This window comes from Furipterus horrens, unplaced genomic scaffold, assembly GCF_987537825.1.
Source record: "Furipterus horrens unplaced genomic scaffold, mFurHor1.1.pri manual_scaffold_16, whole genome shotgun sequence".
Lineage (NCBI taxonomy): Eukaryota > Metazoa > Chordata > Mammalia > Chiroptera > Furipteridae > Furipterus > Furipterus horrens.
Window position 1 is genome coordinate 2,447,096 of NW_028327186.1, and position 23,639 is coordinate 2,470,734.

General features: G+C 56.8%; 1 protein-coding gene across 1 annotated transcript in view; it reads right to left on the bottom strand.

Annotated features, from left to right (window-relative positions):
- Positions 1–8,156: 8,156 nt before the first annotated feature.
- KLF13 (KLF transcription factor 13) overlaps positions 8,157–23,639 on the bottom strand; it is a 35,557-nt gene continuing 20,074 nt past the window's right edge. The window contains exon 2 of the mRNA XM_090263773.1: positions 8,157–10,681. Within this exon, the coding sequence (XP_090119899.1) occupies positions 10,392–10,681 (290 nt within the window). The 3' untranslated portion in view covers positions 8,157–10,391. The remainder of the gene's footprint in view (positions 10,682–23,639) is intronic.

Consider the following 23,639-nt stretch of genomic DNA (forward strand, 5'->3'; position numbering starts at 1 on the left):
TTATGGGAGCCTCTCGGTGCCCGGTGAGGTCTGGCTAACGGGGCGCAGCTGGATGTGAGCGCCTGGACCTCGGTGAGCTCCCCACTCTCCCACCCCACACTGCTGTCACATGTACTGACTGGTTCACACACCGGCCAGCCCACTCAGGGGTCCGAGGCCTTCCAGGTTTCTATAGAAAACCCCTCACGGGGGAGCAGTTCATGAATTCCAGGAATGTACTGGAGCCTTGGGAAGTGAGGAAGGGGCCTCCCAGCCTGGCCACTCTGCCCTCCCTCCCACGTCTTGCCTCACCCCCTCTCCCTGATTGTCGCTAGGAGCCCCTGACAGCCTGGGCAGTGCAATGCCCCCCAACTGCACCCCAAAGCACCCCCTCAGAGCATCCTCCTTGCAGCCCTCCACAGCTCCGCCCATAGCCTCACCCACAGCCCCGCCCACAGCCTCACAGCCCCACCTACAGTTTCCAAGCCCCGCCCACAGTTTCAGGCCCCACCCACAGCCTCACAGCCCCACCCACAGTTCCCCCCACAGCCCCACAGCCCCACCCACAGTTTCCCCCACAGCCCCACCCACAGCCTCACAGCCCCACCCACAGCCCCACCCACAGCCTCACAGCCCCACCCACAGTCCCAACAACCCCCCACAGCCTCACCCAAAGCCCCGCCCATACTTACTCATAGCCCCACCCATAGCCTCAAGCCCCGCCCACAGCCCCACCCACAGCCCCAGCCTTCGACAAGCCCACCTCACTGTCCCACTCCCCAGGCTCCCACAGTCCCTCACAGTCCCCCTCCACATCTCTCCCACCACCCCCCACAGCCCCGTGCCAGTCCCCCACAGTCCCCACAGCCCTCTACCTGGTGGAAAAGGCTCCTGTGGTTGAGAACCCTGCCTCCTTTCCTGTGTCAGCAGCCTGGCAAATGTCAGGACCAGGTGCTTCCGGATGCTGGGCAGGCTGGCGGAGGCACCACCTGGGGACAGGGATCCAGGAAAGACTGGGAGAGGACTGATGTGTGGGCTGGGTCGCGCCGGATGAGTGAGGTTTGAGAAAAGAAGCCCATTCTGGCCCAGGGAGCAGACCAGGAGAAAAGAGGAAAGAGAAACACCAGGAAAATCCAGAAGGGCAGAAAAAATGAAAGAAAAGATAAGATTCCGTGAGTCTACCTTCAATGACTAGGAAACACGGAGGGAGGAAAATTAGCAACAAAATACTAGAAGAGAACATTTCCAGTCTTGAAAAGACAGGGAAAGGGTCCATAGAACACAGAATGAAGGAACAATGACCCGCCCTTAGAAAGATGGCATGAGCCCTGGCCCCATGGTCAGTGCATGGGGGAGCATCCTTTGTACACACAAAGGTTGAGGGTTTGATCCTCCGTCAGTCGGGCATGTACAGGGAGGGGCACACAACTGGTAGATGGTTGATGTTTCTCTCTCTCTCTAAAAAAAGTCAATAAAACATATCTTCCAGTGGGGATTTAAAAAAGAAAAGGAAAGGAAGAAAGGAAGGAAGGAAGGAAGGAAGGAAGAAAGAAAGAAAGAAAGAAAGAAGAAAGAAAAGAAAGAGAGAGAGAGAGAGAGAGAAGAAAGAGAAGAAAGAAAGAAAGAAAGAAAAGAAAGAAGAAAGAAAGAAAAGAAAGAGAAAGAAAGAAAGAAAGGAAAAGAAAGAAAGAAAGAAAAGAAAGGAAAGAAAGAAAGAAAGAAAGAAAGAAAGAAAGAAAGAAAGAAAGAAAGAAAGAAAGAAAGAAAGAAAGAAAGAAAGGAAGGAAGGAAGAAAGAGAAAGAAAGGAAAGAAAGAAAGAAAGAAAGAAAGGAAGATTTGCATGAACCTGCAGGGAGTGAGAAAAGGTTGAAAGCAATTGGAACTTCATGCTAAGTCTTGTCTTCCTGGAGTGGCCCCTGGTGAGGGTGACCGAAGGCCCCCAGAGAAGGAAGTGTCCCCTAGCCCAGGGCCTAAGTGACATGCACCTGGATGCTCAGAGCCCAGCTGTGGGGGAGGCTCCCCTAGCTTCCCTCCCGACCAAGTCTGCAAGCAGGAGCCTTCAGAGGCTAAGGCCGGTTAGAGGAACTGGAGTTAATTATTCACCTTCCATATCAGGAAATCAGTCTGTTTTGTCCAACGCTCACAAAATGAGAGGAAGAACAGGACGAGCGCTACACGGAGGCTTAAGGGCCTAACCAAGATGTTTAAAAACAGACAGATGTGGTAAAAACGGGTCAGCCCTGGGGTGGTGGGACTTGAGTGGGGGTCAGGGCTGGGAGGGGAAGGAGAGAGACATTTTATTAGATTTCTTTTTTTTTTTTAGTAGTATTTGACCTTTTAACCTTGTTCCCATGTATTGCTTAGATTTTAAAATTCATTAAGTATTCAAAATGAAACCAAAGATGTAGAATTTGTTCCAAAGTCCTTGAACGTTGTAACGCTATATAAAGCAAAGTAAACGTGTTTGGCTGTTTCACTTTGCAAAGCATTTTCAATGGGTCTCTCTCACTTCCTTTTACAACCATCACAGAATGTATAGAGTGCCCTCCCGCTACCCTACTGTAGGCATCACACCTGCCTCCAAGTACCACGCAGATGACAGACCGTCCTTAGTCTATCCTTCAGGGGCTTTGCCTGCATCCCCTTCCCTTGGGCTGAACCAGTTCTTTTTTTTTTTTTTTTTTTTAATATTTTATTTATTTTTTAGAGGGGACAGGAGTGAGAAAGAGAGGGAGAGAAGCATCAATATGCAAGCAACACATCGACTGGTTGCCTCTCAAATGCCCCCAACTGGGTAACTGACCCACAACCCAGGCACATACCCTGCCTGGGAATCGAACCAGTAACCTTTCAGTTTACAGGCTGGCACTCAATCCACGGAGCCACACCAGCCAGGACCAGACCAGTTCTATTTTTATTTTTTGTCCTTGCATGAATTCTGTCCCAGCCAGTGGCCCTGCTCTGGGTGCCAGGCACCCTGGCAACACCCCTATTTCAGGAGCAGAGCTCTGCGCACACAGGGACAGCCCACAGCCACCTCAGCACGCTTCCAGGCACCCAGATGGCGCACGGGAGCCACATCCGTGGACCTTGTAAAATGGTTAGATATTTCCCACCTAGAGCAACTGCCCATAAAGACAAAAAAAAAAAACAAAACAGTCCTGGCTGGTGTGGCTGAGTGGATTGAGTGTTGGCCTGCGAACCCAGGGGTCGCCGGTTCGATTCCCAGTCAGGGAACATGCCTGGGTTGTGGGCCAGGTCCCCAGCTAGGGGTCCATGAGAGGCAACCACACAGTGATGTCTCTCTCCCTCTCTTTCTCCCTCCCTTCCCCTCTCTCTAAAAATAAATAAAATCTTTAAAGAAGAAAAAACCAGTTGCACAGCCCCCACGCCCTAGCAGACACAGGTGAAGTGCCCGGGCCTCTGCCTTCCTGGAGTGAGGGTTTGGGGGTTGGTGCTCCTTCACATGCCAGGCTCCTGCACCCACTCCCTGGTCTGGGCATCCAGCGCAGCTGTCCCTTAGCCCTCCGGAGGGTGCTTATGGTTAGGAAGGGCAGGGGAGAGAGCAGAGGTGGGGAGTAGCTCCCGCTCCTTGGAGCCAGCACCCAGCACCTATTCTCACACGCAAGCTTGGACCAATAAGTAGCCCTTGGGCGGCCGGTGTGGGTGCCAATCCTCCTCTTAGCAGAAGCCTGTTATTATATAGATATGTGAATATTCACTGGTACTCATCCACTGCTCCAGGGAAAGAACACTTGTGCCCTGAGGAATGAATGCCTTGTTGTGCCCTGGGGAATGAATGCCTGTGACCAGTTTGTACGTTACTGGGAGTCTCTGGAGGTGTCGGGAGCCCCCGCGGGAGCGCCTCTCAGAATGCCAGGGACCCACAACCTTTCAAACCTCAGCAGCGACGTCTGTCACCACTGCCCCTGCCCTGCTTTTCCTTTCTTTCTGTCGGTATTTGAAAGCGTCCGGCTCCTCTCCGCACACAACTCTTTATGGACGGGGGTCCGGCTCGCCTCGCCGCTGGCCGGGGGTTTCTGAGCGGTGCAGAAGCCACGCCGCGAAGGCGGACAGTGTCTGCCCTGGGAAAAGGCTCCAGCCAGGCTGGGCTCCCAGTGTCTGGGCACCAAAGGGACTTGGGTTTGAAAATGTGTGTTTTCGTGCGTGACAGCTCAGCATGGGCTCGGGGCCGCCTCGGCACGCCCTGATCGGCAAGCATCTCTCCCCAACGGCAGTGCGCGCCCTTGGTATTGCTAGTTCCCATTTCTGCGTGGTCCTCGCAGTCCCTGTAGACAATGGGCAGTCACGTCAGCAGTCCTGGACGCAGCCCCCATTTGCACCTGGCCAGGGGCTGACGCCCGCACCTTCCGCCCGAGCTGTGGTGCGCACAGGCCTCGGACCAGATCCATCACCCACTCCCTCCCCATAGATGCGGGCTTCCCACGCCGGTGCCGGACAAGCCCTACCTGGGGGGCAGCCAGGGCCGTTCCTGATTGCAGGAGACTTGAATGGGCTCCGGTGTCAACACAAGCACCCCAGGACCTGTTCCCTGGTGCTGGGCTGGCCCCTGCAGCAGTGCACTCTGGGATCCACTCCCTCGGAGGCCTCGGCGGCTGCCGCATGACATTTTCTGGGCTCTGGGTGGAGGGGTGAGGGGCGCAGGCATCTGGGTGGCAGCGTGGTCCCACTGACTTTAAAGCCTCCAAGGCTGGTGAGGGCTGAGGGCCGCTGTCTGGGGAGAGGCAATCTAGGTGTCTATGGAGAGAGTTAAGCCATTGCAGCCTCTGCAAACATCCAGTTTTCTCAGTGCTCTTGGGGCTGGGTTTGTGAGATTGAGCTTTTATTTGGGCGGGTCGGGGCAGGAATAAGCTGAAACAGGCCTAGCGACTGGGCAGCTGGTCAGACCTCACTCTGCAAAGGTTTCAGGTGGGTCCTGGCCCCCTGGCCTGTCACACACGACTGCAGGAGCTCGTCCGTGTTTGGTCCCCACACACACCCCCGCAAGAGCCTAAGGCATTCCCTGCAAAGGAATCAGCTCTGGCAAATACAATAATGAATCATAAATTTTATTTCAAAATGTAAACGTCACTAAACATGCATACACGTTAAAACAATCAAATTTACAATTTTGTTAATTTTTTTTTCCTTTTGCATAGGACATCATTACAATATAGAATCTATGCCATACAAAATACATACAAAGTTTTATCCGAGCAAGCCCAGGCCAGATGGGGAACTGTACAATTGTAATACTTCACTGTAGTTGTCCGGGGAAGGTGAGACGTGGCCTTTGGAAGCGTGGTAATGGTGCTGGTTAGGACAGAGAAGATAAAGGTCGGACGGGAAAGGTAACTGTGTGCTCTGTGGAAATGGTCTTGGACCCTTGGATTCTGCCTTGGAAGTTTGGTGAAGGATTCCAGAGACACGTCATCAATGGCTTTGGATGGGGAAGGGGTCATTTGTGCGGCGGGTCTGGGGGTGGCTGAGACCCCCACGCATGCACCCAACACACCCACACAAGCAACTCCCGGCCACGCGGGAGTCACAGCAAGCCCCACACCCACAATGCACAGGTGCTCAGGACAGTCCCTTGCCCACAGCCTGGAGCTCTGGGGTCCTCGGCACCCGGCACGGGGGCGGGGCCTCCAGGATGAGGCAGGGAACTAAGTCTCCCAGAGGCAGTTACCCTGACCCAGGATTGGATGCCACCCCCCAGGTGGCCCCCTCCCTCCATGCGTTGAGTAGGCTGGGGAGGGATCCAGCCACATCCAGCCCAGCCTGCGGTCTGAGTGGGAAAGACAGCCTCCAGGCAGACCTGTGGGTGCCTGGCAGGCATCCAGCTCACATACTTGGTTTACAGATGAGCGTGCGCTATCAACGTGTCACTAAAAGGCACCCCAAGCCGTAGGAGCAAGCTGCTCCTGCAGCCCACGCCATGCTCCTTATGCTTCCTGGGTCCCCCATCCTGTTCATCTTTAAGTAGTAAGGTTTTAAAGCTTCATGAGGTGGGGACAGGCTGGACGGGGCCAGGGGGCCACAACGCAAGTCCCATTATCAAGACAGTGGCCCCTCTTCCCTCGTGGACCTGGGGCTCACCCCTCCCACCAAACCCAACCCTTCTAACCAACCAGGGACTGAACAGTGGGGCGGGGGCGGGGCTCTTCCTAAACAGCACTCGGGCATTTACCCAGTAAGCTGGATGGCGCGTCCCAATTCTGACGCGAAGTTCTCTGGAAGGTGTCTGGGTCGAATCTTTGAAAGCTAGCCTCTAAATCAGGAAATCGTCCAAGGACCTGGCTCTTCCCGGGGCGATGCCAGATTCACCACGCTGTCAGCCCACATCCCCGTTGTCAGCTTTGGGAAACCGTGGTCACCAAAGTCACACGGGGAGCCTTTGGGTGGCAGAAGACGTGGGTGTCCGGCAAAGCACTTCCAGCTGGTGGTGACGCGACCCATCCTTCTGACCTTTTCAATCTTCTAGCACTTGGGTCTCTGCCTGAATGACTTTTCAAAACTGGGTTCAAACAAAATCAGTGCTACCTGTCGGAAGTCAGGTAGCCTTGTAAACACAGCCAAACTGGGGGTCGGCAATGAAGAAATGCTATTGCTTTGGTCACGCTTTCCTGTGACGTGGTACTCCTGCTCACAGGGACCGAGACTGAGGTCCCTGCCAGGAAGCGCTGTGACCCTGCGCAGTCCGCTTAGCACCTGCCCTGGCAAGAAAGGAGGCAGGGTCTCCTGGGTGCACTAGCAGGGGGAGCAGACTGGTCTGCCACACTTCACTGGGGACTTCCTCTGTGTTCCAACAAGCGGTCTGAGGGCCGCCGGAGGCCCGGCTGCCTACCCCTACCCCTGAATCACCCGCCACTGGTTTGAGCTGTGACCCAGGGTATGGGGAGGGCTGGAGACCGCAGGGATGCTGATGTTTGCACCTGCAGGCTGCACCATGGTGATTCTGGCACCTGCCGAGGTGTGTGGCTTCAGAATAAAGGGGGGGGGTCCTGCACCTCAAGCGACGTGCATGGGAGTATGGCCCGCTGCTACATAGCACCCAGTGGCAGAGGACCCAAGGGCCCTTTGTGGAAGGGGCTGCGTCCGCTCTCTTTCCATTCCAGATGGCTGTAGGATTCGGTAGGCATATGGGGAGCAGACAGCCGTTCCCCTAATATGGCTGAGACAAAAAGGGACGTTCTCACTGGGGACATGAGCCCCGACGGCTGGGCCCAGGGTCACGTTGAGGCCCCTTTGGAGGGGAGTTCCCCCTCCACTGAAACAAGCTTCTTCTTGAGCTCTCTGCCCCCATGACCTGAAGTGAACCATAGAACTAAAGGTTTTCACTATTATTTCTAGAAGTCACACTGAAGCCAGCAAGCATGGCCATAAACCATAAAAAGGAAAGACCCTGAAAGAGACCCAGGCCAGGAAAGCATTCTACATCTTAAACGAAAATGCGGGCTGTTTCCAGAGGGTCTTCCCGCAGGGGGCCCGAGCGAGGGCGGCTCCCAGGCCCACCCTCCTCTCCGCTTGCGCTCCCCATTTCCTGATGAGGAGATGCCAGAGAGCACCCCTGAACCTGGCCTGAGATTCATGGCTTTTCCCCCTCCGCCCTTCGGGGGAGATGGATTTTCTTCCCGGCCGAGTCAGGACAGCCCACTGGCCGGAGCCCCAGGCCCCGGTGCCTGGCGGGATTCCCTCCCAACGCCCCACCTCCCAGGCCAGGCCCACACCCTGCCATTAGACCAGAGCCACTTTGGGAATGAAGACACTCTCATTTGCCAAAAATAGTCAACTCCTGCATATTTCTGTTTTAAGGCAATGTTACCCTTCCATCCATCAGACGGAACAGCCCTGGGTCATTTAGAGGAAAAATTAAATTAAGTGCTCTCTTTGGAAACAGCAAATGCCCGCTCTCCCTCCCCCTCCCCCCACCCCGCCTCTAAAACAAACCAGCTCTTCTTTTATTCCAAGATGACTGGGTTTAGAGTCCTTTTCCCCTTCCTATGTGCAGGTGGACGGGTTAGAAACCCTCCCTCCCAACGCCAGAGCAAACCACAAGGAGACGCCCGCCCGGCTCCTCCGGGGGACTGGCACCAGGGGCCTCCCCCGCCTTCAGGGACCCGTGGACGGTAAGCGCACCAAAGGACTTTGGAATAAAATTCCTGAACCTGGAATGTGAGTTCCTGAGACATGAAATGTATTCAGAGGGCGGCTTTCCCGGCCTCACACAGAAACAGCTTTGGGAGGGGCTTCCAGGGCCCCGCCAGGCCTTGCTTTGGAACTGAGCATGAAGAGGTTTCACCCCACGCACCGGGGCGCTCTTCTGTCCAGGGCCCACGCAGAGTCCCCTCGCTCTCCCGGATCCATTGCAAGTGGGGCTGTCATGCAGCCCAAACAGAGCCCAGCGGCCGGGGCAGCTAGCTCAGCACCCCAAACCAGGGCGGGGGGTCGCCCCCCTGCTCCACCCACAGCGGGAACACTTCTGCCCAGCTTGGTACCTATCACGCTACTGGGAAGCTACTGCCATGCCACTGGCCAATGCCAGCCTCCGTCCCCAGGCCACTGCAGACAGCAGGCCACCACCCTTGTTGTCGCTGTGGACAGAGGGCGCCCGCCAGCTCTGGAGGCTCTGAGCACCAGCCAGGCCTGGGTCGCTGGGGTGCTCTGTGCCACACCCCACACCGAGAGAGAGGGTGGGGTACAGGCTGGGTGGCCACAACCAAGGCACTCTGGGCCCAGGAAGCCCATCTACGGCCCTCTGAGGCCCCAAGGGTCACTCCTCCTCATCCAAGTGGGCAGAGGTCTCTGTAAGCCACCCAAGTCCACCCCACACCCACACCCCTGGCCCAATACACACGTACGCACACGCACACACACACACTGTCCTAGGGGCTTATATTTACACGCCCCGGGTCTGCACAGCGGTGCTGCAGACTGGCTGTCTGCAGAGGAGACCCGTGCAGAGTCCAGATTCTCTGACCTGCCTGGGCTCACACCCCGAGCCAGCCCCGGCCAGGGATCCAAGAGAAATGGCCCAGGTCTCTGCTGTCCCTCTCCAGAAGGAGCAGGCTGGCAGGGGGTGGGCTGGGGCCTCCCAGGCAGACGGGAGAAGCAGGAAGGGACGGGAGGAGTCCAGGGTACGCAGAATTCCAGGACAAGGTGGAGGCGCGCTCGTTTGGAGCTGGGGACGCGGTGAAAGCGGTCCTGCAACGTCCCGGCCGCTGTCCCCTGGGGAGGGGACAATGCATGGTCCCCAACAGCATGTCCCATGATGCCCGCTTCACTGCTCTCAGGAAGTCCCAGGTCACAATGTTCCGGTGTCCTGCTACAGACCGGTCTCTGTGAGGCACTGAGCGTGGCCGCACGCCCGGCCACGCACTCGGAGCCTCTGGCAAGGCGGCCAGATAGCGTTACCTACCTGTTCAAACAAAGGTGTCCCGGGAGCGGCAGCAGGGCCAGTCGGGAGAGCAGGGAGCTGGATGCGCCAGCGACACTTTGGGGCATCTCTGGAGACCCCTGGGGTTCCCCAGGTCCTCAATGCCTTCTGCTAGGGCACCAAGGAGCGGGCGTCCCTGTCCTGGGCGCATCCCTGGGGCAGGATGAGGGCCGGGGGGTGGCCCCGGCGCTGTCGCATTGGACGTTGATGGTGCAGTGGTCTCCCAACCAGGGCCTGAGCCTCTGCTCCCAGGACCCTAGAGGGAGGCCAGGGACAGGAAGACGGTCCCCCTGGGGGGTGTGCTCCTTTGCCCAGCGCGGCTTAAGGCATCCCTCTAACCTGTGTATGTCCTGAGCCCAGTCAGCCACTGGGGCAGAGGCCAGAGGCCGCACAGTGGCAGCCGGAGGGGCACTGGGGTCCCCCGCTGGGGCACCTGCCCTGGAAGCACAAGTCAGTGACCACATCCGCTCCCAAGGGACTGATGGACAGGCCTGCAGGACAGATGCTGAGCTCCACAGGCACGGCGGCCCCTGCTGTGTCCCCAGAGTATCCCCGAGCGAGCCCCAGGAAGTCCCAGAGTGCAAATCCATGTACGGAGTAAGGCGGCAGGAGGGGGTGTCCTCACCGAGCTGGTGGGCCGCGACCATCCCTGAGAACGGGTTTCACACCGCTGACTCTCACCCTCGGGGGTTCGTCCATTGTGCAACTCGTGGATGGTGTTTGTTTAAAAAAAAAAAGGTTTCTTTACAAATTGAGTTTGACACCTGAGGTGAAGAAAATGGGGAAGGGGGGTGTGGCTGACGTCATCAAAATCTGTCTTTTTTTTTTTCTCTCTGGTTACAAAAGGACAAACGGGGGTCAGAGAAGAAGTGAGGGCGTCTGTTCATGGCTGTCGTGGGGGAGGGGCCCGCGGGCGGACGGGGGGGCGCAGGGCGGGGGCTGTGCTGCTGCGGGGCCGCGGGGCCGCCCGGGCGCTCAGGGCGAGCTGGCCGGGCTGATGGTGGGGCTGCTGGCGTCGGAGCGGCTGTAGTCGCTGAGCGAGCCGGTGCGCGAGCCGCCCCCGCGCCGCTGCAGCATGCCCGGGTGGAAGTTGGCGTGGCGGCGCGCGTGCTTGGTCAGGTGGTCGCTGCGCATGAAGCGCTTGTCGCAGATGGGGCAGCTGAACTTCTTCTCGCCCGTGTGCGTGCGGTAGTGCCGCGCCAGCTCGTCCGAGCGCGCGAACTTCTTGCTGCAGTCCGGCCAGCTGCAGGCGAAGGGCCTCTCACCTGCGGGCGACAGACGGGCACAGCGTCAGGAGGGGTGCAGCCCACGCCTCCCCGCGACCCCGGGGCACGCCCCTCCGCGGCCGGGCCGCCGCACCGCGCCGCGCCCTGCGCCCTGCGCCCGCTCTGTGCCCCGTGGGTGGCCACCGGTGCGTGCCAGGTGCGCCCAGGCAAAGATGTGCCGCCTGCGCCCTCCTGCGCGCACCTGGGGGCGGAAGCAGACCTCTCCCAGGGCCGCACGGCCGCGTCGCAGGTGCTGTGGCAGCAAGGCCCGAGGACCCTGGCAGTGGCCCCCCTCGAGGTGCACAGCAGGGCTTGCCATGGGCAGCCTGTGCAGAGCCTGCTGTCCCGGGCTTGCAGGGAGCACAGCTCTGAGACTGGGAGCCGGGAGGGGACAGTGGAGGGCCCACGAGGGCTCGGACACCTGAGAGAGTCCCGCTTCCCAGCCTCTGGCCACGCGGGAACCACTCCCTGGGCGCGGCGCCCCTGCAGGGCCTGGAGACAGACCGCGCGCCCTCCTCAGCTCCCCCACCCCCAGCTGTAACATGAGGGCATCTGCCCGGGCGATTTCCAGGGCCTGAGAGTCTGTGAGCAAGACCTCTGCTTCAGCTCAGCAGGCTCCAACTAGAGTCGGCTGCTCCTGGTCACAGAGAAGCCCCAACGTGGCCAAGGGGTGACAGCCAGCAGGACAGGAAACTGCCGCGGGCTCCTGCAGAACCAGGCAGGGGGACACCCGCAACGCCCAATGAGAGAGGGGAGCAAAGGTCAGCTGTGGCCAACACCCCGCCCCCTCCCTCCCCGCCTCGCTCAGAGCAGGAGACAGGCCCGCCTTTACCCCGGCCAAACCTGAACCACAGAAAACGACACCAACTGCTCAGGGAGAACCCGCAGGGGGGCCTGGCAGCCCGGAATGCAGCCCTTCTGGCGCTGGAGTGGCCACGCAGCCACCGCCCCGCGTGTCCTTGAAGCCGGCCCACCTGTGCCCAGCAGAGGAAATCCACACCACCCGCCCCAAATGAGCCCATCAAACTTAAATATAAACAGACACCCAAGGACGGCCTGACGGCCAAGGAAAACCAGAGGCCTGAAAGGGAAAGGCCGGGAGCCACAAAGCCGCGTACTCCTGCGGAAGAAGAATGAAGCCAGCAAACAGAAGAGAATGTGAACCTAAAAACTAGCATTCTTGGAGGAACTGCAGACAGAACTGGATGCACAGAGCGAAAAGGAGACCATAAAAAGGAAGTCCAGAGAACAAACAACAGTGTTTAGAAATTGAGAGTATCTTTGCCCGAACAAAAATTCCATGGAGAAACTGGAAATACACTCAAGAAAATATCCCAGAAAAGAAAGGACAGAAAAAGAGCTTTAGAAAATATGTCAAAGTCACTGTTTGCCTAGCAATGCTGAAGTTGAGGGCTGTGCGCGGCTGCATTTGCTGTCCTTGTTGATTTTATGTTTTGGGGGGAACGGTATGTGTGGAGTGGGGGAGGGGGAAATAAATAAGAAAGCAAACCATCATTTCCCAGACATTTGTGATAATTACAAACAGTAGAAGCTCCAAGTTCAGAGTCATGGGGAATCAGTCCTGGGGGCACCATATCTAACAGAAGGTAGTTGAGTAAAAGAATAAGGAAAAAAAGGGGGGTAGTGAAGGAAATCTACAGAACAGTATCTGACAGATTTTAAAAAGGAAAAAGGAGACAGGGGACTACCCGAGGTGGGCGGGCAGGGCAGTGAGTAAGGCTGCTGCTTTGAGAATTTCTGCAATGTCAGGGCAGTGGGTAAAAAGAGGAGGTCACACACTTCAGAGAGAGAGAGACAGGAGGAACAAACACCAGACCATCCACGAGGGGACAGAGCTGGGACAGATACCAGCCTCTCTCTGAGTTGCACTGGATGAAAGACGAACGGGTCCTTCCAGGTTAGCCTGTCACACTCTAGTAAAAATGGGGGGGGGGAGACAAGCCAGGGGAGTGAGTGAACATTGGAGGGGGGCGTGTCTCAGGACAAGAGTGAGGCAGAGAGGTGGGGGGATGGGGGGAGCGGGGGCACTGAAGCAGAAGCCAGAACACTTGGGGAGAGTTCCAAGAAGTGAGCCCCACGCACCGGAGAGTGTGAACATGAGGCCAAATACATTTCAGGACACAGTGAAGACACAGACTATTTTTTTGGTGAAAAGGGGCAGGAGGGGGAAGGCAATTAGAAGCTACAGGAAAAACAGAAGACACGCCATAAAATTGTGGTCTATGAAGCAAACTAAAAGGCCACATGCTTCTGAGCAATCAGGGAGAGGCTCTGGGCCACGCTCTGTTCTAGGGGCTTTTTGTAAATTCCTCCCAACAACCTCCCCCCTGAGGAGGCAGAGGGACAGGCCCTGGCCCCAGGAAGGAATCTTACCTAACATAGTAGCGGTCACATGAGCTCTAGCCTAGCTGTCACTGTTTGGAATCCATCTTCCAGACCAAGCCCACACGGCTGACTCACAGCCCCAGCAGACAATGTGGATTTAATGCAAAAGTAGAGGCGCACACATGTGCACTCAAAGGAAACCTCTAAATGAGGTTAAAGTTACAGGAATAATCAACAAAAGAATTAATTCTATATCCATCAACGCAGGAGGAGTCCAGGGAAGAGGTAGAAACAGTGAGCTTATTTATGTAACACAAATCAAGACACTACAAAAACCAGAGTGGTCTCGGTCTCTCGGGAGTGAGGCTGGCTTGAGAAGAAAATATTTTTTGTTGTTGTTAGAAGCTCTTTTGTGTTATGTGTCTCTTTTAAAAAATCATATGCATTTATTGCTTTGACAACAGTAAAAAGGGACGTTTAAATAGAATTCTTTAAATATCTAGCCAGAGTTTCCCAAACCATGTTAAAAAAAAAAACAACAGTATTAGAACTGAATAAATTGCTAAGGGGCCCCAGGGAGGGAAAAATATCTTGTCAACAAAAATGTTTGAGAAGTCCTGCAGGCTGACGCCACCCCAGGAGAATCACAACACGCATTTGTCGTTATGCTTGGGAAGATCCAGCATTCAGAAGGGCGGTTATATTTCATGTGACCGGGTGCAGAGCTCAAGAGTTTGCTGCGCAAGTCTGACAGAGGAGGCTCAGATACTGGGTCCGTGAGGCCTCAGACAAGTGGTCCTTAAATAGTGCCCCACGGGGTATGTCCAGGTCTTGATGCTTGAAACCTCTAAACGTGTCCTTATGCGGCAAAAGGGTCTTTGCTGCCCTGGCTGGGTGCTCAGTGGGTTGGAGTGTCATCCCGTGCACCAAAAGGTTGCAGGTTCGATTCCCCATTGGGGTGTGTATGGGAGGCAACCGATTGATGCTTCTCTCTTTCTTCCTTCCTTTCCTCTTTCTCTCAAATCAGTAAGCGTATCCTTGGGTGAGCATTAAAATATATGTAAAAAAGGTCTCTGCAGCCCTGGCTGGTGTGGCTCAGTGGATTGAGCACCAGCCTAAGAACCAAAGTGTTGTCAGTTCGATTCCCAGTCAGGGCACGTGCCTGGGTTCTGGGCCAGGCCCCCATTTGGGGGCGCGCGAGAGGCAACCACACATGGATGTTTCTCTCCCTCTCTCTAAAAATAAATAAATAAAATCTTTGAAAAACAAAATTACACACACACAAAAAACTAAATAAATCCTATTTAAAAAAAAAAAAAGGTCTTTGCAGACAGAATTAAGGTATGGCTCTTGCGATGGACCACAAGTGTCCTTAGAAGAGAAGAGAAAAGGAAAGGACGCAGAGACAAGAAAGCCACATGGTGACAGAGGGAGGGATCAGCGTGACGCGTCTACAAGCCAAGGGACGCAAAGGCTGGCACGGCCACTGGGAGCTAGGGGACGGGCATGGAATGCCTTCTCCCTGAGAGCCTCCAGGAGGACCCAACGCCGCCAACACCTTAAATGCGGGCTTCTGCTCTCCTGAAGGGCGAAAGGGCACATTTCTGTTGTTAGAAGCCCTGGGCCGGGGGCGGGGAGGGGTGTTCATTCCAGACGGGCTCCGTGGTGTGGGCTGGTGCCAGGATGGGACACTGGTGCCAGGCGCCCTGGCGTGAGAAGGGGTCAGAGCCAGCCTCACCACGCAGCCAGCGCACAGCTCACGGCCTGCTGGGGCCTCAGCAGCTCAACACTTTCATTGAGCGTGAACTTGATGCCTGGTCCTGGTGGTGACGCAGACAGACAGGGTCCTCCCTGCTCCCTTCGCTGTGCCCTGTCTGCCCAGCCCAGGAGGGGAGACGCCAATAAACTGGCGCACAGACAGCCCAGCAGAACACTGAGAAGCTGTGATTCTCGCTGGCACGGAGCAGCACCGGGGCCTGGCTGGGCCGGCCTCGGAAGGGCGACCTGCGCGTGGCACCCAGGAGGCTGATGAGGCGCAGCCGGGAGAACCGGGAAGGGCAGCCTGGGCAGGGGCCGGTGTCCCCAAGCACAGCGCTTCTCACGCTCGCCCGAGGGCCCCAGCATGCTTGTTTATGAGGCTCCTGCCCGCTGATTAAAAAAGGAAGCAAATGGAAACTCCAGCGCACATTCCAGCAGCTGTCAGCGGGTGATGTCACGGCACCCCGCGGAGCCTCTGGAATATTCCATCATGTTGTTTGGAGAGAAAGGAGGACCAATCATGTGCTTGTTGTGAAAATAGTTTCCCCTTGCGGGCCTGGGGAAGGGTCTCAATTACCTGCAGGTGTCCCTGGGCCTGGCTCTGAACACCCTGCCTCTAGGGACTCACCCCAGGGTGCTGGGCTGGGCTGAGTGCATGGGGGGGCACCCCTAGAGTGCGTGGGGGACCCCACAGAAAGTCAGCTCACCAGACTGAACAGCTTCCTCCTCGCAGGGCTCAGATTCTGCACCTGCCTCCTCCTGGGCAAGGGGCAGGGAGGCGATGGGAGCCGGCGAGAGCCCCCCAGGACTGCCACAGGGAGAGCGTGGTCCCCCCCAGAAGTGACACTGGCCCTCCCGATTCCAGAACCCTGAAGGTGCACCGCCTGCCCTCCAAGGCGCCCAGAAGCCTAAGTATGAGCTGCCTCCACTTTCAGGAGGGAGGGCTGTGTGGGGGAGGGGCTTGTGGGGGCGCAGGGTGAGAGGAAGAGGACTGAGTTCATGTCTTGAGGGGTGCTGGGTGCACAGGGAGAGGGGAGGGGGGCTGGAGGAGGGCCGAGTCACTATGGGGGGCTTGGAGACCCAGGGGCTGGGGGAGGGGCCAGGCCACAGGCAGGGAGTAGCCAGTGGGTGTCTGGAAGCAGGGACAAGGGGCTGTGGGGGAGGGGCTGGTGACTGATCTGTGCAGGATGGGGACATTCCGGGCCCTGGGAGCACAGTGGGTGGGGCATTGGGGAGGCGGGGTTCGGAGAGGGGATAGCTGGGGGCGGGGTGCGCAGTGCAGCGTAGCTGGGGGACCTGGCGGCAGAGGGCCCAGGGCGCGGGGCAGGGTTACGTAAATGTCCCTGGCGCCCTGGGGAGGCGGCCGAGGGCCATTGCCTCATCTTATCAGGGAACAGGGCGTCCCAGGCCCTCTGTTGCCCAAGCCGCAGGCCGGGCTGGACAGCGTGTTCCCTCCCAGGAGCAGCCCAGAGGCCAGGCCGGGAGCGCCAGGGCTGTCCTCCGCCCTCCACGCAGCCCCTCAGCGCCCCCCGCGCGGGGCCCCGTCCCACACCTGCAGGCGCGGCCAGCTCCTCCGAATGGCAGGTTCCAGCTCAAACCTGAGCTCAGCCTTGGCCATGGGGAGAGCCCCTCCGGCTCCGCCCTCCCCTCCAGTCCACAGGGCGGCCTGCGCCCAGTTATCTCACGCCCTCCATGCAGCCTGGCCGAACTCCCGGCTCCCAGGGCACCTGCAGAAGCACGACTGCCGTTCCTTTCTGTCTCGGGGCCTTTCCTGCCAGAACGGGGTGCAGACCGTTGCTGCCTGGGGCCAGACGGCGGCTGTCCGGCTGGTCCTTGGCCTCCCGCCAGGGCTTCCTAGCTCAGGCTGGGCCTGCATCCCCCTCTGGGGGAGGCGGACAAGGGGATGCATCTCTGCCCGCACCCTTCCCCTCCCCCAGAAGAAAACAAATGGACCCATCAACTTAACAGGGGTGCCCGGATCACATGACCGACCTCAGGGCGTGCAGGGCGCCTGGGTGTGTGTGTGGAGGGGGTGATAGCGAGGGATCGGCAGGGCTCCTCAGAGTCAGAGGTGCAGGGCAGGCTCCGAAGAGAAAGCTTCCCTGAGCGCCCAGGCCCTGGCTGCTCACCGCCAGCAAGTGGGCTTGGATCCGTCAGGAGCTGGCCCTGATCAGTGGCCCCTGGCACGGGTCCACTTCCATCTCCCACCCCCAGGACTGCCAGCTCGCCCTCCCTCTCTGGGGCAGAAAGGCCTGTGCTCTGGTGGGGAGGGGACCGGCCCACTTTCTCTAGGGGGCTGCTCTGCCGGTCACTAAAAATGACAGTGGTTTATAGGTGTCCATGGGGCTGACGCACAGAGGCCACGTCTTCCCGCTGGTGTACAGGTGAGGCCCAGGGCGGGAGGGACCCATGTGGCCCTAGAACGCGGCCTCACGTTGCTGGCCTCAGGGGTTGTCATCGTCCCTCTGAGGGTTCATGAGACGTCACCATGAGACCTTGCTGTCTGGGGCTGCGGGGCAATGCATACATGCCTCAGCTGGTGGCCACGACCGTGGGGGGACCCATGGGTGCACGACCAGGCCCCAGGCTGGGCAGCGCTCATCTCTGCCCAGACTGCCCGTGCCCGGCCCCCTCTGCTGCCATGGCGGCATGGGTGCCGGTGATCACACGCTCCTTCACGCTCTCACACACGCCGGGGCTGGCAGGACAGGAAGGGCTGTGGCGCCTGGCTGGGGATGGCTACCCACAGCCTCAGGCGCCGATTAAACAAGAAAATCCACCTTCCTCCCCAGTGTGCGTCACCATGTCTCTGCAACGGGCGCAAGGGTCGTTCTAAAGGAGGCGCTTGTGTTGCTGCTTTGCTCTGTTTTGGAAGGGAACAACTTTACCCTAAAATTCCTCCAGAAAAAGAAACAAATAGAAATAGCTAGAGAAACTGAAAAAGAATGATGTGGGGGGACTGGACCACCAGAGAGTCAACATATTGTTGCATAATCTGATGACTGGCCCGCGACGCAGAGCAGGGGACAGTGTTTAGCATAAAGGAATAGTGCCATCGGGGTGGGAGGGGGAGCAGAAAATGTGTTAGAACCACTAAGTAGCACTCGGAAAGACAGGAAGGTCCACGCTTCACACCTCACACCAGGATAAAGTCTAAATGTGTCAAAGATTTAAGTGGGAAAGCAAAACCACCCATGTCCTAGAAGAAAACGAGAATTTTCATTCATAATACTGAGACGGTCAAGTCCAGAAGCCATTAATGAAAAGATGGATACACTTGACTACAAAAGGATAAAATACTTCCCCAACCGGATGATACATTTGACTACAAAAGTATAAAATTCTTCAACAAACAGATACATTTGACTACAAAAGTATAAATTCTTCTCCAACGGATTGATACATCTGACTACAAAAGCATAAAATACTTCTCTGTGGACAAAGTCACCATAAGCAAAGGCTTATGATTGGAAAAAAAAAAAATTACATCTCATATGACAGAGGGTTGACTTCCAATATAGAAAGAGCTCACAGAAATTAAAAGCAAAAACCAACACCCAACAGAAAAATGGGCAAAGGCTGTCACTGAACATTTAGAAAAAGGAAATGCAGCCAAAAAGATGCTCAGCCTCGACCGTCAGTACACGGTGCTAACGCCACCTCCTGCAAACCCCACGTGTCCGTCAGGGTGGCAGGCTGTGGGGACGGGCCATCTCACACTTCGCTGATGGAAGTACACGTCGCCACGACCTCTGTCAGAATGACCGGTGTGCGCACTCTTTGACCTCACGACTCGACTCTGGGGAACCCGTCCACAAACACACCTGCACCCCTACAACACGGCATGTGTGCCTGATGATCCGATGCAGCAAAGCCTCCGGAGAACTCACGTCCTGCCACTGGGGCCCATTCAACGATTTACGCAACACCCACATAACGGAATAAAAGGTAGAATGGGTGCTTTCTGACCTGAAATAGGAGGATAAGTGGCAAGTGCACATGCATGCCCGTGTGCATGCAGGAAGGTCCTCCGGGAGGGCCCCTAAGGAAAGGAGGACAGAGCCCTGGCCAGGCAGCTCAGTGGGTTAGAGCATCGTCCTGATACGCCAAGGTTGTGGGTTCAATTCCCGGTCAGGGCACATGCAAGAATCAACCAGTGAATGCACAGATAAGTGGAGCAAGAAATCGATGTCACTCTCTCTCTTTCCCAACACCTCTCTCAACCAGTAAATTTAAAAAAAAAAAGTTTTTAAAATATTTATCTGTGGTCAGATGGCTGGGTGGGTGGAGGACAGGGGGCGTTGAGAGACCTGTCCTTGGAAAGCTGCTTAAACCTCTTGGATTTCGGAGCACATGAACTTGTTTATCCATTCAAAAAAATTAAAAATGAACGTCCATGGCACACCAGGAAAGGCTAGGCATGAAGACTGCCAGTTTAAAAGCAGGCAGTAGGGCAGCAGCCTGCTCCCGGCCGGGCCTGTTCAGGCTCCATGCTGCCTCACAGGCTCGCACCCCCACAGCTCCCGTTAAAGGACATTCTCCCCCGAAGGGGACCAGGGCATCCCCTGGAGTAGGGGAAATGCACAACTAACAACTAAGTCCCATCTACCTTGCCAGGTGCCCCCAGGGCAGCATGCCAGGGCTCAGGAGCCCCCAGGTCACATCGCAAATTGTTTTGCTGGAGGGGACTTTCAACTTAAAAGGGATGGAGGGGAATTTGAACAGCAGCCAACCCAGGGTTGTAATTATGTTGTTCAAGGCCCCTGCCGGCTCCTGAACACAGGCTCTTGCCATAAAAATCGCTCTGTCCACCCTCATGCGACCCTCACGTGACTGGCTGTCAGTCTGTTAGGAACCAGCCGGGGTGGATGGGACCACGTGGCCGGCTGCAGGCCCCTCCTCCCCAGGTGAGTCCATCCAGCCGTCGGCTGGGGTGGCCCCAGGCTCTGGTGGCCACCTGGGCAGGTCCCCAGAGTCCCAGGGAGAAGCCAGACTGCTCCTTAACACGAAGAAGCCCTCAGCCAACCTGGGGCTGCCCACACCGTCCCTTCCTGAAAGAAGCCAAGCCCTTCAAGGTCGGCTGAGCCCCTGGGGAGGGCACAGAGCAGAGCGACCGGATCCCCTGCCTGCTGGCACCTGCCCTGTTCTGGGCAACCAGGGGTGGGGCCCCTCTCTGCAGAGCCTTTGGCAACCATCTGTCCCACTTCCGCTTCCTGTGTGCCCCTCCCCCAGGCTTCGCTTCCTCCTCCTGCCTGCGCCTGGCCAGCGGGGACCAGCTCACAGCACAGACACCTGCAGACACACAGCTTCACAGGTGTGCAACTTTTCATGGGACACGTGCTGGCGTGTGTGACTCCACCAGCCCGGAGCAGGAGGGTGAAAGACAGAAGCCATCTCAGGGACAGGGACCGCAGTGGCAAAGTCCAAAAGACCTGGCCAGGGTCACACACCCGCCACGGCTGGGCTTCTAAAGACGGTCACAGCCCCTCTGCACATGGGGTGGTGACGAGCTGCCCAAGCTGACCTCAGCCACTAACCTCCCAGAAGACAGGTGCAGAAGAGAAACCATCCAAACCGAGGCTGAGGTCAGAGGCCCAGCACACTCCATGCTGAGAGGCACCTCCCCCAACATGCACCATAAGGTCCCCCGCATGGGGCACCCCGGAGCCGCCAACTCCCCGGGGAGGGCCCACAATCCCCCCGACCTGGCCGGCCGCACCAGTCCCATCTGCCCCAGACCCATCTGTCCGTGGCGGCCTGGGCAGGCAGCCGCCAAATGGAAGGAGCTGGGCGGCCCTTTGGCAAGAGGCCCAGAGTGTAAGGACCGAGTGCCCCGAGGCAGCGCCCCTAAAACCAGGGAGCTAAGCAGTGGCCCCGGGGAGGGCTTGCTGGAGGCCCAGTAGGACAGAAGCAAGGTCACGAGCTTGGAAACAGAACACAGCCAAACGACGTCCCTTCCAGGGCCGGCCTCATAAAGCAAATTACATGGGAATAAAAATGAGCAAGTCCTACAGTTTCACTGTAGTCTTAAGATGCCTTCAGTTTTTAGGGAAGCTGATAAAAAAAAAAACAAAAAGAGAGATAGTCAGGACCGACTTTTCTGGAGCCGCTACAGAGTGCGGAGAACATGCTCCCAACGCCCGGGGAGCTCCGGGGTGCTCTCTCAGTGACCAGGGCCCAGGCCCACCTGCTGCCGGCTAGCCCTGGCCAGCTGCAGCAACTGGCACCCAGCGCGCTCCGGGAAAACTATTCTGCTTATAAAACCGCTTGCAGAGAACAGGCTGCTGCATCTGGGAGCCAGAGGCTGGCCCCTCCGTGAACCCGACTTGTGCCCAGGTGTGTCCCAGCTGCATGCCATCCCTGCACCCAGCCCCTCCCACGCTGCCGGGAAGAATCACGGGTGCCCCAGGGGGCCTTTGAGGCTCAGGGGACCAAAGCTGGTCCCTTTCCCATCACTGGCCTGGCCAGGCCTGCCACCGCCTCTCCTGGCCCTTCCCTTCCTCCTCACAACCCATCCCTATGCCCTTCCTCAGCCTAGCCAGGAACAGGTCACTAAGCAAGCTGACCCTAAGGACACCAGGCAGGGGGAAAAGCAAGCGTCATTCAGCGTCCCCGCTCCTGCCACCAGAATCCCCAGGGCTGGAGTGTCATCTTCCTTGACAGCTCTGCTGTCCTTTACTGTGTCCTGTGCCCTGCCCCCTTCCCCTGGGGCCCTAAGGTGAGGGGTGCGGGACTCAGTGCTCCTCGGTGTCACCCCAAAGCCACTGGAACCATAGGTCATGGGTTGGCTGGGGCAGGCAGACAAGGGGAGGACATACGGGAGGCTCACTGTCTCAATGTCCTCTGAAGCCCCAGACGGGCCACTCCTAAGCTGTCCCATTCACATGAGCCCAGGAAAAAGCGCCACCAAGCGGGTCCGTACGTGAGGGTCTCGTCAGCCCTGCTATCCTTCTTATCTGATGGGCTTGCTGCCATCAGAGAGGACGCAAACACTAGCTCACCGAGGTATGCATGTGCACATCCACGTACACGTACAGATGTCACAAAATTCTATGACAACAGGGCAACCACCTCCCCCAAACTCCGGCTAGCAGACTGGGCTTGCCTCTGTGGGAGCCAGCCCTGCTGAGCTCCGGTGGCCAGGCCGCACTAACTGACACGCGTGGGCACACGTGCCTGGAGAGGTCAAAAGGACCACGTGCCAGGGATTTCATGAAGGTGTTTGCCAGCCTTTTGCTAAGGGTTGCAAAACACACTGGAAAATTTCCGTTTCCAAGGTCCCCCTAAAAACGACAATAATACAATACCCATGGTGGCTCCCTACCACCCCACACCGCTAAGCCCCCTGAAAGGACACGCAGGGAGAGGGATGTGGGGTCCACCACCCAGAGCTTCCAGCTCCCTAGGCTGCTCTGCGCTGGGGTCCTCGAACGGGACAGATGTTCCCATTTCTTCCTGCTCTATCGGATGATCACGTCACTAACTGTCCCCACAGGGACTCCACAGCATCTTCCCTGAGCCAAGTAGGGGACCTGCATCAAGGCCCAACTCTCCTTTCCTTTGCAATCTCGAAGGGGTGGTCCCCGGCTTCAGGAACCAGCATGCCATCCATGACCCCATTCTGGGAATCCATGATCCACACGCAGCCCAGAGGCGACATTTCACTCAATATTTTCAGAGATTTTTCTCAAACACCAAGCACATGAGTCTGGAATCCACGATAAAACATCTAAGTTTATTCACTGGATCAAAATGTTCTTTGTTTGAGGTTGATCAAAAATGAAGACAACTCGTATCCAGGCTATACAAACAACTCTTAAACCTTAGCAATAAGCAAACGCCCAATGTTTATTTTTTAACATGAATGAAAGATCTGAAGTCAATCCAAAAAGATATACAGATGGCAAACAACTCTGCGAAAAGATATTCAACATTTGTCATTAAAGAAAGGCAAAGTAGAACAACGAGATGCACTCTACACTGACGATGAGAATGGCTAAAATCCAAAAAAACTGACAGTATTAAGTGTTGGTAGAGCAACTGGAACACTCGTTCATTGCTGGTAAGAATGCAATGCGGCGCAGTCGTTTTATAAGATAGCCTGGCGCTTTCTTATAAAGTTAAACATGGATTCACTGTACAGCCCAGCAGTCCCAGTCCTAGGCCTTTACCGGGTGTGCTGAAAGGCCGCCCACGAATGTTTGTAGCAGCTTTATTCACAATCTGCGAAATCTGGCAGCAAGCACTTTGTACAGGTAAATGGATCAACACATGCGGCGTGTCCATCTGGTGGAATAAGATTCAATGACAAAAAGGAAGGAGCCATTGATTCTCTCTCACACACAAATCAATGACTCTTACATGCATTTTACTAAGTCAAAGAAGCTAGATGCTAAGGATGGGACTATTCTGCCTGGTCCCGTGGCAGTGGAGACAGGATGCTCTGTGTTTGTCAAAAGCCATGGATGTGTACGTCACGAAGAGGCCACCAAGACCACATCATGTGGGAGAAGCTGTCACCCGTCCTCAAAGTGAAGACAGCTGTGGATCTAAAGCTCCGTTTCCAGGTGGGACGGGGGCCTGAGACAGTCTCACAGGAAACAGAGCAAGAAGACGGACAGATGGATGCTAGGAGGGAATAGGGAAGAAAGGAGAACCGGGCCAGCCATTCCAACTGCAAATCAAAGGGACTCGGGGAGCCCTGATGACCCAGAATGTGGGCCGTCCCCTGGAGCACGTGCAAGAATGGGTCCCAGGGCATGCGTGGCCACACGCAAGAGCTGACTGAAGGACCCGGGCCTCTGAACCCTGGAAGGGAGCCCCCTGCCCCGGAGTCCTGAAGAGAGCGTGCCAG